The 16,478-nt window shown below is 48.0% G+C and overlaps 4 protein-coding genes across 6 annotated transcripts; 1 reads left to right on the top strand and 3 right to left on the bottom strand.

Moving 5' to 3' along the window:
• Positions 1-110: 110 nt before the first annotated feature.
• LOC117582166 (negative elongation factor B) lies at positions 111-2,991 on the bottom strand. 2 transcript variants are annotated; one of them, XM_034269766.1, is made up of 4 exons: positions 2,942-2,991; positions 2,376-2,524; positions 1,014-2,312; positions 111-950 (listed from the first exon to the last, which is right to left on the bottom strand). In XM_034269766.1, exons 2-4 carry the CDS (start codon positions 2,496-2,498, stop codon positions 597-599), a joined length of 1,776 nt encoding a protein of 591 aa, XP_034125657.1. In that variant the 5' UTR covers positions 2,499-2,524; positions 2,942-2,991; the 3' UTR covers positions 111-596. The 2 variants fall into 2 exon arrangements, with proteins under 2 accessions (XP_034125657.1, XP_034125656.1); XM_034269765.1 differs by lacking the exon at positions 2,942-2,991 and having other exon boundaries at positions 2,376-2,786.
• A 448-nt stretch (positions 2,992-3,439) lies between these two features.
• LOC117581833 (bromodomain-containing protein 9) lies at positions 3,440-6,509 on the top strand. The gene is made up of 4 exons (XM_034269281.1): positions 3,440-3,605; positions 3,703-4,346; positions 4,412-6,086; positions 6,147-6,509. The coding sequence occupies exons 1-4, from the start codon at positions 3,548-3,550 to the stop codon at positions 6,389-6,391; spliced, it is 2,622 nt and encodes an 873-aa protein (XP_034125172.1). The 5' UTR covers positions 3,440-3,547; the 3' UTR covers positions 6,392-6,509.
• A 233-nt stretch (positions 6,510-6,742) lies between these two features.
• On the bottom strand, positions 6,743-10,328 carry LOC117581835 (ethanolaminephosphotransferase 1). Of its 2 annotated transcripts, none has more exons than XR_004573680.1 (9): positions 9,686-10,328; positions 9,045-9,113; positions 8,797-8,986; positions 8,477-8,733; positions 8,259-8,413; positions 8,019-8,199; positions 7,745-7,954; positions 7,278-7,685; positions 6,743-7,000 (listed from the first exon to the last, which is right to left on the bottom strand). XR_004573680.1 is itself a non-coding variant. In XM_034269282.1 (9 exons), the coding sequence occupies exons 1-9, from the start codon at positions 9,743-9,745 to the stop codon at positions 6,890-6,892; spliced, it is 1,275 nt and encodes a 424-aa protein (XP_034125173.1). In that variant the 5' UTR covers positions 9,746-10,328; the 3' UTR covers positions 6,743-6,889. The 2 variants fall into 2 exon arrangements, 1 of the variants encoding a protein (XP_034125173.1); XM_034269282.1 differs by having other exon boundaries at positions 7,644-7,685.
• Positions 10,329-12,101: 1,773 nt separating this feature from the next.
• Positions 12,102-16,206, bottom strand: LOC117581815 (alpha-aminoadipic semialdehyde synthase, mitochondrial). The gene is made up of 8 exons (XM_034269259.1): positions 15,978-16,206; positions 15,770-15,913; positions 14,808-14,984; positions 14,372-14,750; positions 13,739-14,313; positions 12,521-13,676; positions 12,289-12,465; positions 12,102-12,225 (listed from the first exon to the last, which is right to left on the bottom strand). The coding sequence occupies exons 1-8, from the start codon at positions 16,035-16,037 to the stop codon at positions 12,107-12,109; spliced, it is 2,787 nt and encodes a 928-aa protein (XP_034125150.1). The 5' UTR covers positions 16,038-16,206; the 3' UTR covers positions 12,102-12,106.
• Positions 16,207-16,478: the final 272 nt, after the last annotated feature.

Genomic DNA, 16,478 nt, shown 5'->3' with positions numbered 1-16,478 from the left:
ATTAATAAATCAATCAATTTTACATGAGAAAGTGGAAACAATTTGTTTGATCAATTGCCAAAAGAACAAAAAACAATTGCCAACTAAAAATATATATATAAAATACATTTGTATTTCTAGTTTTTTGTTTGTTTTATGTTTCACGATTTAAGGCAACTGCTATTAGGGTTTGTGTGTGTGTGATATAATCTTGATAAGTTTCCCCCACCAAACACGGACAGACATTGTATGACGGACATGAGCTATAAGTGTCTGTTGATTAATTGCAATGGCATAAAACGAAGCACAGGCTCAGTGGAAAAAGCAGAACATTCTACAGCTACTAATAAACTGCAATTATACGAGGTGATCTCGTCGGCTGCCTTGCGCCCTTAGAGTTCAGTGCATGTTTGCTGGTCAAATTATAAAACAAACATAAACTCGTTTGCCTTTCACGTTGCCTTCAAACGCACTTACACTCGCACTTATTGAGACCTCCTTGTAGAGTTGCTTCATGTGTCTGCCAACCATCATCTAATCAGCTTTAGATCTATTACGTGTAAGATTGTCCATCATCCGACGACAGCCGCTGTTACCGCGACCACCGTTTCCTTTGGCTATTGGGCATTGTAGTGCGGACCTGGCGTTGGCACCGACTTCAATGGCGAATCAAAGTCCGCTGGCGGTGTCTCCACCACCGGGGTCTCTGGTGCACCCGCCGCAATTCGATCCGTCAGCGTTTCGTACAGCTTGTGCACATGCTCATTGTGGGCCGTTGTCGGTTGCATGGCCTTCATGAGTGTGCCCAAGCGGCAGGAGGGCAACTTGTTGTGCACATACCACAGCAGCTTCAGCATGTGCCGCGACGTTACATTCTCGCGCGTCAAGCCCGCAAAGATGAACTCATCGAAGAGGGTCGTGCAAAAGTCCTCCGTGGAGAATTCATCGCTCATCGGAATGAGCAGAGCGATCTGCAAGCAACATAACATAATCAAACGATTGATTCATCAGGCTGATGCCTTCAGTTTGCTCACCAGGGAGTGCAGGAAGGGATCCTCGTACGCTCGATGATCCTTGCAGGCGGAGAGTATGGCCAGCACGCGCAGCACACCCACACGATCCTTGAGGCGGGCCGTGTGCAGCGTGTAGTACATGGCCAGAATGCTGGATACCGCGCTCTCCTGTATGTACGCCTCGACGGCATCGGGCGCCGGACCCGAATGCTCAATGATGGTCAACGCAGACTCTCGCTCATCCGGCGGCAGTTTGCCGTGCAGGCTGCGACACTGATCATCCACCATGAGCGACATGAGGGCGGGCAGAAACTTGGTGACCACCTGGCAGTCCAGTTTCGGCTCCTTAAAGTCCTGCGAGTCGATCATCACCCAGGCACTGAGCCCGAGTGCCAGCATTCGCAGCAGAAGGATCAGAATTTGATTGTCTCGCGGCATGCCCTCGTTGTTGATCAAATGGTGGAGTATCTTGATGGCCGAGGTGGCCAGAAAGTTGATGGCATACGGATCGCAGAGGGTCATCGAGAGATCGCCCAGCACCTGCTCCTGGCCGCGCTTGATGTTGTCGAGAAAGCCCTGCAGCTCGCGCGATCGCTTGATGTCCACATTCTTCTCACGGATGCAGGCGTCCAGGCACCACGTGAACTTGTGACAGGGATCAATCGAGATGATCTCCTGCACCTCCAGGTCGTGCAGCGCCATCAGCAGCTCCGCTCGCAGCGTGCAATAGTGCACATTGCGGGTGCGCAGGAAGAGAGTCCTCAGGAACTGCAGCACCATGTCGTACAGCTTCACGCTGGTGCCGATCATGTTGGCCAGCTTCTGCACCACCTCGCCCTGCCGTCGCACCTTGGGCGTCGGATGGAAGAACAAATTGTTGAGGTTTGTGTGATCGAAGAGGATGTGCTCCTTCTCCCGGATGTACTGCGAGAGCAGGGGTGAAACCTCGTCGCCGAACAGCGACTGATTGTCCCGCCAGATCTGGCGCTTCACCTCCGTGTCCGTGTCGGCGTACAGCTCCCGGTCGCGCACCAAAATCTTGAGGTACTTGTCATCGATGTGCTGTGTATTCCTCAGAATGGCCATCACCACCGGCCTCAGTGACTTGACCCGCACGACGGGAAAGCTCTTCACCAGCAACTCCTTCAGCTTCTTGTCTCGCTCGCGGGGCTCTTTCTGGCCCAGCTCGTTGATGTGGGCGATTAGCTTGTCGCGCAGCTCCTCCATGAGTGACGTGTGGAAATCCAGACGCCGCACTCCGTGGAGGTCCAGCAGCGGCAGCATGGGCCGTAACGACGGCAACAGCACCCCATTCTCCAGCTGCAATTGAGTGGGACAGGTGCATTAGCGATTTTTAGCGCCCATTTTGCAACGTAAACAAACCTGAAAACTCTCAATGGCTTTGAGTGGGTCCGTGCAGGAGGTGAGGGCCTCGCGCAGGTACGCCTGCCCCGGTATATTAACGTCCTCGAGTCCCGTGCCATTATTTTTAGCGGGTGTGCTCATTCTTTTTCAATTTAACACGTTTTATGAGGCAATTTATTTAATTTTTTTTATGTTTTATGTTACCGCTCTACCCTTGGGTAGAGGGGGATTATTTGGCCGCCCGCCTTTACAAGGTGGAAATCGCCACGTCGAGATATGTAACTTGTTACAGTTTTACTCCAATTTTGTCGATGAACTCGATTAATGTTTGGTACGAGCTAATTTGTTCTTTTTCGAAGAATTGATAGAATTATTATATTTCCTTAGCGATGGGTAGTTTTGTCTTGTTGTGTTGTACTTGGTACAATTAAAAATTATATGCGATGAGTCATCGATAGTATCGCAAGTATCACAAATGTTACTTGCGACTACGTGCATTTTGGCAAGTGTGTGCCTTTCAAATGCACTGCCGCCAAGCAGTCTATTGATCCTTTTAGCGTCAATGGCTTTTAGCCTATTTAGTGCGGCAATTTAATATTTAATTGTTTTTTTTTTCATCGGGGACAAACATTGTGGGGGTGGATTATTGGTAGCCGGCCATTACAACTGCTATCGATTAGTATCGGCTGATAAGAAAATTGATTTTAATTAGCAGTTTTATGACTAATTATATGCTGCTGGATAATAAAAAATAGTTGATGAACCTTTAAAAACTGTTTAATAATAATTTGTATAGTATATTACTATTTGGTTAGTGATACTGGTCTCATTTAGAGCAGAATTCGATGGTTTGCAAGAATCGTAGTGTCTATAGACTGACGTTATTTTTACAAGATGGTAAGCCCGCCGAATTCAACCACTACTTATCGCACAAAAGTTTAAAAACTATTTTTGTCACCACAAAATACACCGATATACTGCATTTCGTTGGACTGTTTTTATTTTCATTGGTATATTTTCAGTATATTTCGAAAATTCATCGGTATGTTTCGGTATATTCACAAGGGTCAGTTGGTATTTTTACTCGATAAATCCGCGGCGTCTTTTCCGCTGTAGCAAATTTGTTTTATTTTTCGTTTTAATTAAATTATCACTTGTTTGCCCAACTGGCACATTCAATCGGACCCACCATGGGCTCCTCCAAGAAGCACAAGAAGAACAAATCAGAGCGACGTGATAAATATGAAGGTAAGTGCATGGGAGGCGGCCTTCCACCCCGACGTGGAGACAAGCCGAAGAGACTCACTGACACATTTTTTGCCGCTTCCCGCTTTCGCTCGAGCAGAATATAGCCAGCATCAGAATCCGGCCCAGCTGCAGCGTGGACTCAAGCTCATCCTGAAGGTGGCCACGCCCGAATACAGCTCCAACTCCCACATGACGTCCATTGCAGTGGATGGACCCCCCACGGCGGCCGAGGCCATGATGTCGCCGGTACCGGATGAGCTGCAGGAAACGGCAGCAGGACACCGTGAGCGACACAAAAAGTCCAAGAAAAAGAAAAAGAAGAAGGATCGCGAGAAGAAGCACAAACACCACAAGGAGAAGCGCCACAAGAGCCGCGACAAGCATCGCGACGTGGACTCGGTGGATGAGGAGATTGCTGCGCTCGACGATGATGCGGCGTGCAGTGGCTTTGGCTCACAGCAATCAGCAGCAGTGGTAGCGCCACCCATCGATGCCGACTCCAGCCAGGATGGCTTCAGCTTCATGGACGACGATCAATCGCAGCCGCTGCCAGAGAATATTCTTTTTTACGCGGGCATCACCACCGACAACTCGCCGTCCACTTGCCCGGTGAGCAAGCCAATTGCACCGCGCAAGCTGGACGAGATACTGATGGCCGCATCCTCGCCCGCATCCTCATCACTGCCATCGTCATCGCTGGGCCTGGCAGCAGACAGCAGTCCCACCAAGCCATTGCCCGACGTGAGTAGCGAAACGAAAGTGAAATTTTTGTGTGGGAATTAACTGAGGATTTATCTCGCTTGCAGCTCCACATCCCATCGCCTTCCACGCCCGGCGGCGCCAGCTCGCAGAACACCTTGACACCCAAAGCTCTGGAGGCGCCGCGCACGCCCAGCAGCAGCAGTGAGTCCGGCCGGGAGCCACGCAGCTGTGTGCTGAAGCTGAAGCAGCAGAAATCGCCGCTGAACAAGCTGCTGGAGCATCTGCTGCGCTTCCTGGAGAAGCGGGATCCACATCAGTTCTTTGCGTGGCCCGTCACCGATGACATTGCGCCGAATTACTCTGCGATCATCAGCAAGCCGATGGACTTCTCCACCATGCGGCAGAAGATCGATGCCCATGAGTACGGCACACTGACGGAGTTCAGCGATGACTTCAAGCTGATGTGCGAGAATGCCATCAAATACAACCACGTGGACACGGTGTACAACAAGGCGGCCAAGAAGCTGCTGCAGGTTGGCATGAAGCACTTGCAGCCGGAGAACATGATGCGAAGTCTGAAGCCGCTCTCTGGCTACATGCGCGAGCTGACAGCCAAGGAACTGGGCTTTGAGTTGTGCTCCACTGACTTGGGCTACGATATGCATGATTCGGCGGACGAGGGCGCCTCCACGGGCGCCGAGGAGCCACCCACGCCCGCTCAGCTGGAGCAGGAGGAGCGCAAGCGAGCGCTGCGACTGGAGAATGCACCCAAAACCCATTTCGAGCCGTATGTGGATGATCTGACGGGTGAGGAAATACTCGCCCAAGTGCAGAACGCCGCGCAGCAGGCCAAGCAGCGGGTGAACGCCAAGAAGAATGCCCACAAAATGGGTTTCCTGCGGCAAGCGCGCGATGGCAGCACCACCTTAAATCTGCTCACCAGAGAGGATAACGAGGGACCCGAACGGGTCGTCACCATTGGCGATTTGGTGGGCAAACTGCAGACGGGCAGCACGCAGCTGCAGGTGCGCCAGCTGGACAGTCGCAATGTGGTGAAGCCCGTCAAACCACTGAGCTACGGCGCCTATGCCAGCTTTGCGCCCACCTTTGACTCTCGCTTCTCCACGCTGAGTGCCGAGGAGACGAAGCTCGTGCTGCGTACTTATGGGGATGCCTCCAGCGCAGAGTACGCCGAGAGCATTCTTCAGTTTACCAAAGACTCCAGCTTTGGCACGAACATAGCGAATGGATTGCTGGATATTCTGACGAACGGGGAGCACAGCAAGTCCCTGGATGAGCTGTACAACATGCAACTGCACTCGTACGAGCAACAGGAGATTGAGAAATGTTTCGACACTGAGCAGACATCCCCCTCGCAGTCGCAGCCGCTCGAGACCCAAGAGCAAATCGAACAGGAATATGAGAAATATAAAAACACACGCGTGGACTTTAAGCGTCTGCAATCCCTGAAGGATCTGGGCATCGATGTGAGCTTCCTCGACAGCATGGAGACGGAGATGAAGAACTTTGAACTGAATCGCCGCATGCACGAGCATCTCAGCAATAATCTCACGCTGATCGAGAAGCTGCGCGTGACCCAGCACGAGCGTCTCTCGCAGCCACTGCCCAGCCATTTGGGTCTGGTGCAGCCAGCGGGACAGGAGGAGGCCCAAACGGCACATCAACTGACGCAGCAGATAACCGATTTGGCCAAGAAGCTGCCGCCCTCAGCCATAGCAGATCCCTTTGCGCTGCGCAAGGCCATGGGCATGTCTTATGGTGAGCTCTGATTTGCCTTTCTTTTGCTCCTTTATAATGCGGAATTTCCTTTGCCCACAGCTGGCCTACCGCCTCCACCGTCCGCCTCACCGCGTGTGCAATTGCCGGAACTGCTGCAACAGCCCGTGGCGCTGCCCCAGCTGCCGTCCGTGCCCATGGACATTGATGAGCCGGATGAGCCCAGTGGCGGTGTCGGTGGGGATTTGGAGAACGAGCTGCGCGAGTTTCTGGAAAGTGGCTCCGGTCTGCACTCAGCCAATGCAGCCGACGACAACAGCATTGTGGCACAACTGTTGCTCAATTAGAGTGGAGAGATGTGCGGGGAATACACCACGACGCGCGCTATGTTTATAATGTAAGATAATGCAAGTTTTTTTGCTAAATTATTTTCATATAATAATCAAACAAAATTAGCATTCTGAAATAAAATATAAGCTAGAAAGTAAACAAAAGAAGAGAGGAATTTAGAGCTTAGAGAGAGCCCCAAAAGGCGCAGCACAAATAGCACTAGGAATAGGTATAATTACATCAATTCTGTGGCTCTTTGTTTACTCATAATCCCACTGATTTATGCCTTACTTATTTTTATAGCTGAGCTGCTAGAGAAGTTCCCAATTTATCATCACTTTAAGCACCCATAAACATCTCCAAATCTCTGCACTTTATCGTCTAACGCTTATATTTTTCATTGCCATTTCATACTTAAACCTACAGACACGTTGAACATTTGCTTAAGAACTTGGAGAAAACTAGAAAGCACACACAAAAAAGAGGTGCAAGTGTGGTGAATCGACTGTTAGGGCTTAGACTTCTTCAACGATTTCCGCTGCCGTGGGCTCAAGGGCTTTGGCTGACAGCTGCTCCTCTTCCGCCTGCAGTTCCTGCTCCGCGTCGACAGTCGCTTGTTTTGTGATCTAAATAAGTAACAAAATAGGAGTAGGGAGGAATGGCGTGTACAGTAAATGGAGCAAAAGTACCAGTAATAATTTCCATTCTTCATTCTTGCTGATAATACTTATCGGATCATGCAGTTAGAAGATATCACTCATAGCACATGCGGGTTAGAGCTGTCTGCAAAGGTTGCACTTAAGCCTAAGAGTCTTAGCCGAAAAAAAAGAGTTAAGTACTGGCTGATTAGCTGCTTAAGGGACTAGGATTAGGATAGTAATAGTAGCTTCGTATGGACTTTACCACGTAATATATGCACACCGCATGAGTAGTAGTAGAAGTAGAGAGAGGAGTAGGAGGAGTATCGGTTAAGTGTTTTAGAATTTGTGTATGGATTCACTTAGACCTAGACTTGGATTTGGACTTTAACATGGCCGAGGCGATGGCGAGGTATAAAGTTAAATGTTTTCCCATTTAAATATCTATATATATCACAAGATGGTTGATTGGTTGGTTGATTTGTTTTGTGGCCTTGTCGTTGATGATGTTTTTGTTGAATTTTTGTTAGTTAGCGAATTAGTTTCAATGGAACTTCGTTTTGTTATTATTCTGCAGGAGGGATTGTTGTGATTGTGGATCTGCCGCCATTTGGCTGCCAGTTTGTCTTACTTTGAAGCATCTAATATGAAAGTGATTGCACATTTCAGAGACCTATAAAAAAGATAGAAGAAGTGAGTTGGGGAGTCGCAAAATAAATTGTAAAAACTTACCACACCATAGCCATAATGCCAGTGGGCTAGTGTCGAGAATATGGTTAGTCCCTGCACTATCCAACGCTCTCCATCTGCTGTAAGATCCATGCCAAAGACCTGCTCGTAGTAGGGAAAACAGCAGACAGCCACAGTGGCTGCCAATGGCCACATGAGCACATTGAAGCCATCGCAGCGTGTGTCCGACATTTGAGCCACAATCAAACGGCACTAAGCAGAGTGCAAAAACATTAGAAAAGTTTACTTTAAAAATATAATTTCTATGAATTCTTACGGCAATGTTGGAGAATATAGTGCCATAGAGTATCCAGAGTATGCGCGGCTCTAGATTGATGACATCATTGCGTGAGCAAAAGGACCAGATGAGGGTGATCACAAACAGCCAGAGGAAGGCAAAGAAGGGACGCAACATCTCCCACATGGGACGCATTTTGCCAGTCTTGTTTTTGTACGAACTAAAGGGAATTGAAAAGATTAACTTAGCTTTAGGAAGATGTCTCATAATGCCACTCACAGATAGATATTTCTGGCTATAATCGGATGACTCGAAACCATGCCAGAACCAATCAAAGTAAACTCAAAGACGTTGGCAATCGTAATGCCATACATGCTGAAACGATAGATGCCCGGACCAAAAACAGTGGCCACAAACAATATGCCACTGACGCCCTAGAAGTAAGAAAAAAGAGAGTTAAGAAATCCTGAAGGGCGATTCGATTTTCTACCACTCACCCACATGGTGAAGTCATAGCCCCAAGGCAGAAACATAACGCCCGTGTTGTACTTTTCCACATGCGTCAAATAGAAATTGAGAAAAACGTTCCATATCACAAAGAACATGCGTATGGGCGGCAGATCTTGTGTGCCAAATAGTGAGAATATATAAATGGGTATCAGTGCAGCGGAATAAGAGTCCAATCCATGATCGAACAGCTCCCCCAGAGGTCCACTAGTGCCCGTGCGACGCGCCTGTTTGCCATCCATGCCATCTATCAGGGAAACGTAGAAATAAGTACAGTTCCTAGAGGATCAAAACTCCTCTTAAAACTCACCCAAATTGTAGTAAATCAATATATTTATGGCTGCCACTGTCCACACCCAAGCGGGCACTGTATTGCCAATCTCCTTGTCATTGGCTGCCTTAAAGTCCCAGTCGTAGTAGGAGATCAGAATAAAGTTCACGACAGTCATGAGGAAGCCCACAAAGGTGAGCAGATTGGGCGCAAGCCATTTGGGCAGGAACTTGACACACAAAAGAGAGTTTAAATGGGGTGTTTTGGAAGCAATATATATAACTTACTTTTACACAATAATTCCAGAATGGATGCATTATATAGACGCTGACAAAGCCCGTGTCTATGCAGTTGTACTATGGAAAAGAAAGGGAAATTTTGTAAGAGGATTTATACGGAGTGATTACATCTTGAATGTAAAATATTTCCGAACACTGTACTTGTAATCTTTACAAGTACAAATTCCACTCTTGCACTATCTATTTTCCAGCAGCTCCGGAACAGCCATACAGTGGACGACAGTTCAATGCCTTCCCCATCTATTTAAGAACGTTTGCGAAACATTTGTTTGGCTAAGCCTACAATATGTCTCTGTCTATGACTATTTCCCTATCTGCCCAGATTGATGACCTATACGACAGTATTCTACGTACTCGAGTAATTCATTCTAAACTTTGTGATAGTACAGCAATTTCCGCACATTTCTGTTGCCTAATCGCGAAGCAGTAGCAACCGGAACTGCTACACGCATTGTATTGAATTGTCCAACGATAATCATCTGGCTTGCTTTATGTATAATTTAATAACAATTGATTCACTCTCTGTGCATATGTGAGTAAGGGAGTGAGAGTGAGTGGCATAGGGAGAAAGGGATGTCGTGTCTATGGGCTGGAAGACATTGATTTTTTAGCCCCAAGCGGGTACTCACCTTGTAACGCTCGAAGCCCCGCAAATGAGCCTCCGTCAAGTAGCCGCCGGTGCAACCCATTTTGCCTATGTTGTTTTTTTTGCTACAGATGCACTACTGATAACGGAAGAAAGAGAGCAGCCGAGCAGCGGGAGAGCGAGCGCGCGAGCAGAACTTTAGAAGAGAGAATGCGAATGCACCGTTGGATCGGGTAAAGAGAGTGAGAGTGAGAGTGCGTGTGTCCAAGCAGAGAGGCAATCGCTCCACTCCGTGGCTATCGGAAATCGAGCTTGACCTTTGTTTCTGCTTTCCACTAAAAACTGCAAACTTCAAATCTCCTTCACTTGGGCATATTGTATAATATCTGGAATTTCGATGCGGCTCCAAACACACACTAACACACACGGGGACACAGAGCGGCTGTACGTTCTCACACGCGGGGGCACTGCTAGTAAATTAAATAATCGTTTCCTCCCTTTCGCACACGCAGCACGCAAACAACCGTTATTATAGAGTGAACAAAAATAACTGTAAGACTTAAATCGCGTAAAGAAGCGAAGAAGGCAAAGTGGACGTGGACGCAGACGTAGACATTGGATTGTGTGTGGGTTATAGGGACGCGGACAACAAGAACGCTGATGACTGGCCGGACGCCCCGCTCGGTTGTATTATCAAGACTGAAGACGACCGAATGGAGCGTAGCACAGCCCCAAATTCCCAGCGCTTAATTCACAACGCCAGCGTAGACGTCGCTGCCGCTTGCTGCCAGCGCGCTGGCTTAAGTTCCACAAAAACAAAAACAAATACAAATCCCATTACACACATTGCTATCACGGTGACAAGTTTGTTGTTGTGTTTAGTGTTCTGTGTTTGTGTGTGTGTGTGTGTGTGTGTATATTTGCATTGAATGAATATGAATTGAAATTTGTAAAAATCCACAGAGCCTGCGCCCCCGCCTCCTAGTACTGCGAGCAGCGACGCCAGCAGAGGTTATCAGGCGGCAGGTCCGGATGATAGCCCCCCAATCTTGGACACGGAGTGCACAAACCACATATGGGCTGTTGTTTATTACAATTATAAACGACGAACGCTAATGACCGCGGTCCAATTGGATCGAATCGAAACGCTTCGGCTTTGGATCCCCATGGGTTTCCAGTCGTGTAATCATTACCCTGTATGCTCATCCGATCCGGCTCTGAAAACCCCTGTAATCATTATCATTTCATGCTCGCGCAGGCATTGGAACTAAATATAGATTTGATTTTTAATCGATGTCATGTTCAGCTTTTCATTGTAGCAGCATGTAGTACCAGTAAGTAGGGTTTCCACTGCTCCCGCGGTTCAAGTTCAGGCGATAACCCTTCGTAGAGCAAGGAGCGGGTTGCCATGGGGGCGATGCCGACCGGAAATGGAAACTTGAAGATTAAATGGAATTGCAACATCACAATGATCTGGACAAAAACTGTGTCCCTTTTGAGGGGTGGCGTACGGAAATTAAATATTCTTCCAATCAATTATCTAACGTTTCCATGTGTATAATTAACATCTGAGAAGCAAATTCAGGAACAGATGTTAAGATTCCCGAGGGAGACAGTTTTTTTTAGCTATTCAATGGCATATTGGTAAAATATGAAAAGTTCTGAATTAAATGAAAATTATATTCTTTTAAAACTATATCCTTCCTTACCTTTTACCATTAAAAAAAACATTAAAAGCAAAACCTATATCTTATTTATCACTAAAAAAAAGTAATTAAATACTCACAATTTGGATTACAATTTTCCAGATTTTACTCAAGTTATTTATGTAGAATTTATTAATCAAAATGCATTTAAAGTGACGCTCGGAATCTTGGTAGGCATAAATGGAATCCACATCTAAAAAATGTGAAAAAAAATACCACCAAAAATGTAATTTCAATTGAAAGCAATCGAATACTCCTTTAACTCCATAATGATATAACGTTTTCCAATCAAAATCAATTTTTAGACACACCTTCAATCATTTTTTGAAACCTTTTATAGGTGCCACTCCCGCTGCCCAAATGGAATCCACATCTGAAATTATGCAAATAATGACTCCAATAAAACCAATTGAATATTTTAGAATTTTGTTATAATTTTTCACATTTCTTTTTCAAATCATTCCACATTCATCAATCAATAATAATCCCCGTAGGGGGAAACAAATATTTCCCAAGTTCGACACGATAGCAACTTGAACGTTGTTTTGTGCACTCAAGTAGCTCCAACCATAAACTTATTTTCGGTACAAAAGATAACGTTAACATGTCTTATCGACCAGCCCAAGAAAGTTGAAGCGATAAAAACAACACAACAAATTATGCCCCAAATGAATGAATGAAAGGCACTCAAAGACTTAAGCCTAAGGGGTTATACTAGCCCCGGCAGTACGGTTTGGTTTTGGTTTTGGTTTGTCAGACTAATTCAACCATCTGGAGGTCTCCGTGGCAGTCAGACCCTCGGAGCGCAGACGCTGCAACATGGGGCGATAGATGTCGGGCGTAAAAGGCAGCAGGACGCCGCGTTCTTGGATTTCACCTAGGGGAAAAAAGAAATAAAAATAATTAGTAGAGCAATTAGTAGAGGAAAAGGAAGACTCACCATCTAGTATCATTTTGGCTGCGATTGCGGCAGGTTTGCCCACAGTCATGGCCATGGCTGAGTGTCCCTGCGGCTGTCCGTAGACGACAAAGTTAATGCCACGCTCCTCGCGACGACCATCGGGCCAGCGAATGCCCACCTCATGGCGCAACACAACCAAATCGCGCTCCTCCCTTTCTGCAAAGAAAAAACATTAGAAATCAGCTATGAAATCCCCGGCAGAACTACCCACCGAAAGCCAACCGCTTCGACAGATAGTGACTAAGCGTATCCAGCGGTGTGTTGAGCTTCACAACGGGCGTCTCCTCCAGCAGACCCAAGCTCTCAATGCAATCCACATCGCCGATGCGTTCGTGCAGCTTCTGCTTGAGGTTCTCGTAGAATATGCTGGAGTCGGACATGCCCAGCAGATGGATGACAAGCTGGCGCCAGGTGACATCCGGTCCGCTCGGATGCAGCATGGAATGTGGCTCCGGATCGATCAAGCCCAACAGCTGCATGGGCTTTATGGACTCGGAGAAGCCCTTGTAGCGTATGGTGCCACGCAGCAGGGTGTGCACATCCCTGCCCAGGCCATACAGCGAGCCGTACTTGGTCGAGTCCCGATTGGGAAAGCCCTCGAGGGCGAATCCCGGCAAAAAGTCAAGACTGCGTGGCGTGGACATGAGCTCACCGCCGCCCGAGATCTCCACGATCTGACCGCGACTCAAATACTTGGCCGCAGAGAGCGTGTTGAGCAGCACACCGCGCGGCGACCAGGAGAACTTGTAGCGCAACGCATTGTTGGAGTGTTCGGGCGCAGGCAGACCGCCACAGTAGCTGACAAAGGACTCAACGACGGCGCCCTTGTCCTGCACTTCGTGAATGCACTCGAGTGCCAGCAAATGATCAATGCCCGGGTCCAGACCCACCTCATTCATGATGGTGACACCCTTGGCCTTGGCCTCGTCATGCAGCGCGGAGATCTCATCGTTCAGATAGCTGGCCGTGACCAAGTGTGTGCCCTCGGCGACGCAGTAGCGAGCGACCATGCCATGCAGGCTGTACGGGAGCAGCGAGACGACCACATCCGCCTTGCCGCAGAGCTCTTGCAGATGGCCCGTGCTCTCGTTGACATCGAGGTAGACGCTGTCCACGCCCGCATACTGATTGGCCAGTCGATCGGCCTCGTCCTTGACCTGCGAACAGACGGTGATGTTCACGTCCTTCTCGCGATGCAGCCACTCCACGAGTGGAGCAGAGACCATGCCAGCGCCCAGCACCAATACTTTCTTGTGCGACTCGGAGCTGCCTTCCATTTTGTGACGCGAACGATTGCTCTGGGACTCGCGCAGCTCCTGAATGTACTGAAAGCCCTCGGTCAGCTCGCCATTGCTCGCGATAATCGCCTGGGAAACGGGTAAGGGAATTACTCAACTGATAACACAGCTGGAGACAGATAAGAGCTCACCGATTGTATGGGATAGGAGAACTGCTCCTCGGACAGCGGCTTCTTGGCATCGCTCTTGATGATGTCGTGCACATGGGGTGCCAGCAGCTCGCCAAACAAATCCGTAGACTCGCGCGGCAGCTGCGTGGGCATATTGTCAATGGAACACACCAGCACGCCGGGTCCCTTGAAGCTCTTCGTATCCTTATTCCTGTCCGCATCGTACAGGCAGAAGGGCGTATCGATGGTGGTGCACTCGTTCATGAACTCAATGGAGCCGCCCGGATCCGCGGAGATGTCACAAATGGCCAGCATGCGGTGGGGCAGCGCGGGACTGCCTTTGCTCACCGGCAACCAGGGCGTGTTGGCGGGACGCAGCAGATTCTTGGCATCCGGAATGCTAATCAGCTTGGGGCTGCCCACTGCCCAGTAGATGCCATTTATTATAACAGAGGCATAGGGCGCAATCTTGGTGCTCAAGGTGGAGATATAACGCTCGGGATACTCGTCGTACTCCTTGGCATCAAAGCCGCCGCCCTCGCGACGCTCGAGATGATCGGAGCGGCTCACCTCGCAGCCGTACAACTTGTTTTGATCTGCAGGGAAAAGAATATTAATTGGAGTTTCATGATTTCTGCACAAATTTCCACTCACTTCCATGCTCTGCCACTTTGCGCAGCATCTCTGGCGGCACATATTCTATAGGCAGCTCCGAAAACACTTCCTGCGCGCCCTGCGAGACATTACCAGAGCCGGTAAACACAAACGTCAGTGGTCCAATCGATTTGGGCATCATGCCCAGCGAGATCTCATAGCCACAGTCGCGTATGGCCTGGCGAGCCATCGAGGAATTGCGATAATTGTGAGCGGGTCCAATGTGCATGAAGGGCGTGTGATGGCCCAGCGCTAACAGACGCAGACCGATGCCGTGGAGAATGTTGACCATGCCAGCAACGCCAGCGTATTTGCCAAAGGCCACCTGACGCGCGCCGCGTTCATCGATGATGCGCTCGTAATCTATAAGACGGATTTTCTGCAGAGAAATATATAATTATTTAAGCTCAAGTTTGATGTTTGACTCTGCACAAACCTTCTCTAAGATCGCATCCAGCAGTGGCATATTCGATTCCTGTGCTTTGATTGTGTGCGAAAAGAAGCAATAGGTCTTGCCGGGTATCAAAGCATCGATGGGCACTTGTTTGACCCCAAATATAACCGAAGCCTCGCTGATGTCCTCCTGTATGTGTGCGCCAGCTTGCATATAGGCCTGTGGGTTAGCATCAATGTTTTCAAAAACAATTATTATCTCGGTTATCTTATCGTTGCTTTTGTGTGTTTAGCTTTTGAGGCATGAGGCAGTAATTATAAGCTCAAGGAAGGATCGAGAATACCCACCATAAGGTCAGGGGATGTCTCATTCAACTGTTAATAATCTTTATCCATATAACTCTGTTAGCTATAGCTCATTGAAAGAGTAACCATTAGGAAAGGGTTTGATAATTATTTCAGCCTCCAAGTTCCTTAAATAAATTATTTCCTGCTCCCCCTTAAATGCTCACATCTTTTAGCTATATATTTTCAATTGCAAACAACAAATATTATTGTTATTATACTCAAACTCAAACTCTGCTCTTACTATCTCAAAAGATTGCTTGCCCCAACTGCGTATCAATCAAGGCAATCTCTTCCATCTCCTGCCACACGTTTGCTCTTCAAAAATTTCCCTTATCGCTGCTATCATTCACTAAAATCATTTCTGGCTTTAGTCTATACTTTCCATAGAATCATTTCGCTGCTTGGCGATAAGCCTCGATGATTGCTCTGCCTCTGGCTTTGTTTTTTTTCAAGGCCTGTCCAGCAAATTGCCAAATTTAGAGCTCGAGCGAGAAGGCTTATCAAACCGGATTTATTTATGGTGCGCGACACTGTTGGGGGGCGTGTTGCTACACATCTAATGCGTTTAATCTATCTGGCCTGACTTTTGATACGAGATTTTGGGCAGGTGGCTACAAGGCGTTGCCATGGAAAATTACAGGATCTCTTTGCGCTCACCTGCATGGGATAGGCGCGTCGATTGGAGGGCTGTACGATGACCTTAACATTCTGCTTGACCAATTTCTGTACATGCGTGGGTCCAAACGGTGCGCGTCGCTCCCACACGGATTGATCCTCGCGGCGTATGGCAATTACACGACTCTGCAAGATGAGATATTAATTGGGAATGTCCATTGTTGTGGCTTGGGCGGGTCAATCAACTTACATGACGCTGCCTGATCAGCGGATGCGCGATTGTTGCGCGCTGTTGAATCACTCGCCACATGTTAAGGCAGCACTTGAATGCGGAATTCAGTAAGTTCTTCAGTTTCTTTCGTGTGTGGCTGTGAATGCGATCCGTCTGCTCTGAGTGTTGGCGGTGTTCTAAAGGCAATCCCAGCGATCCAGCGCCTAATCAGCAGCCGGACCCCAGGCCATAAACAGCCAGCGATAAGCCGAGAGCGGTTTCCAGTCGCATCTCCACAACGAAGCTGAAAGTAACCACAAACAAAATTTTAACTGCGTTAGCAGAGAGTCCAAAAAACAGAGAGAAATCTACTTACCCGCAGGCGGAGGGAGAGCATACCGAAATATTTGGCCTGAAAATTTTCCATTGCTGCTGATAAGAGAGAGTTTTAAGAGTACAAATTTTAGAGCAGTCTCTTGGGTTTGTTTTGGTTTCAGTGTTAAAGCATAAATTTGTTTATTTGTAATTGCATCTTGTTTT

This window comes from Drosophila guanche, unplaced genomic scaffold (genome assembly GCF_900245975.1).
Source record: "Drosophila guanche unplaced genomic scaffold, DGUA_6, whole genome shotgun sequence".
Lineage (NCBI taxonomy): Eukaryota > Metazoa > Arthropoda > Insecta > Diptera > Drosophilidae > Drosophila > Drosophila guanche.
Note: the sequence above shows the minus strand (reverse complement) of the source record. Positions and strands in the feature narration are given on the sequence as shown.

Coding starts and splice junctions, on each gene's coding strand:
- LOC117582166 (XM_034269766.1), bottom strand. CDS start 2,498: ATGAGCACACCCGCTAAAAATAATGGCACGGGACTCGAGGACGTTAAT. Junction 2,313..2,375: donor AAGCCATTGAGAGTTTTCAG/GTTTGTTTACGT, acceptor ACTCAATTGCAG/CTGGAGAATGGGGTGCTGTT. Junction 951..1,013: donor ATCCCTTCCTGCACTCCCTG/GTGAGCAAACTG, acceptor TGTTGCTTGCAG/ATCGCTCTGCTCATTCCGAT.
- LOC117581833 (XM_034269281.1), top strand. CDS start 3,548: ATGGGCTCCTCCAAGAAGCACAAGAAGAACAAATCAGAGCGACGTGAT. Junction 4,347..4,411: donor CCACCAAGCCATTGCCCGAC/GTGAGTAGCGAA, acceptor TCTCGCTTGCAG/CTCCACATCCCATCGCCTTC. Junction 6,087..6,146: donor GGCCATGGGCATGTCTTATG/GTGAGCTCTGAT, acceptor CTTTGCCCACAG/CTGGCCTACCGCCTCCACCG.
- LOC117581835 (XM_034269282.1), bottom strand. CDS start 9,745: ATGGGTTGCACCGGCGGCTACTTGACGGAGGCTCATTTGCGGGGCTTC. Junction 8,987..9,044: donor TCTGGAATTATTGTGTAAAA/GTAAGTTATATA, acceptor TTGTGTGTCAAG/TTCCTGCCCAAATGGCTTGC. Junction 8,200..8,258: donor ATAGCCAGAAATATCTATCT/GTGAGTGGCATT, acceptor AATTCCCTTTAG/TTCGTACAAAAACAAGACTG.
- LOC117581815 (XM_034269259.1), bottom strand. CDS start 16,037: ATGTGGCGAGTGATTCAACAGCGCGCAACAATCGCGCATCCGCTGATC. Junction 15,914..15,977: donor CGCTGATCAGGCAGCGTCAT/GTAAGTTGATTG, acceptor CTCATCTTGCAG/AGTCGTGTAATTGCCATACG. Junction 14,751..14,807: donor TGGATGCGATCTTAGAGAAG/GTTTGTGCAGAG, acceptor ATTTCTCTGCAG/AAAATCCGTCTTATAGATTA.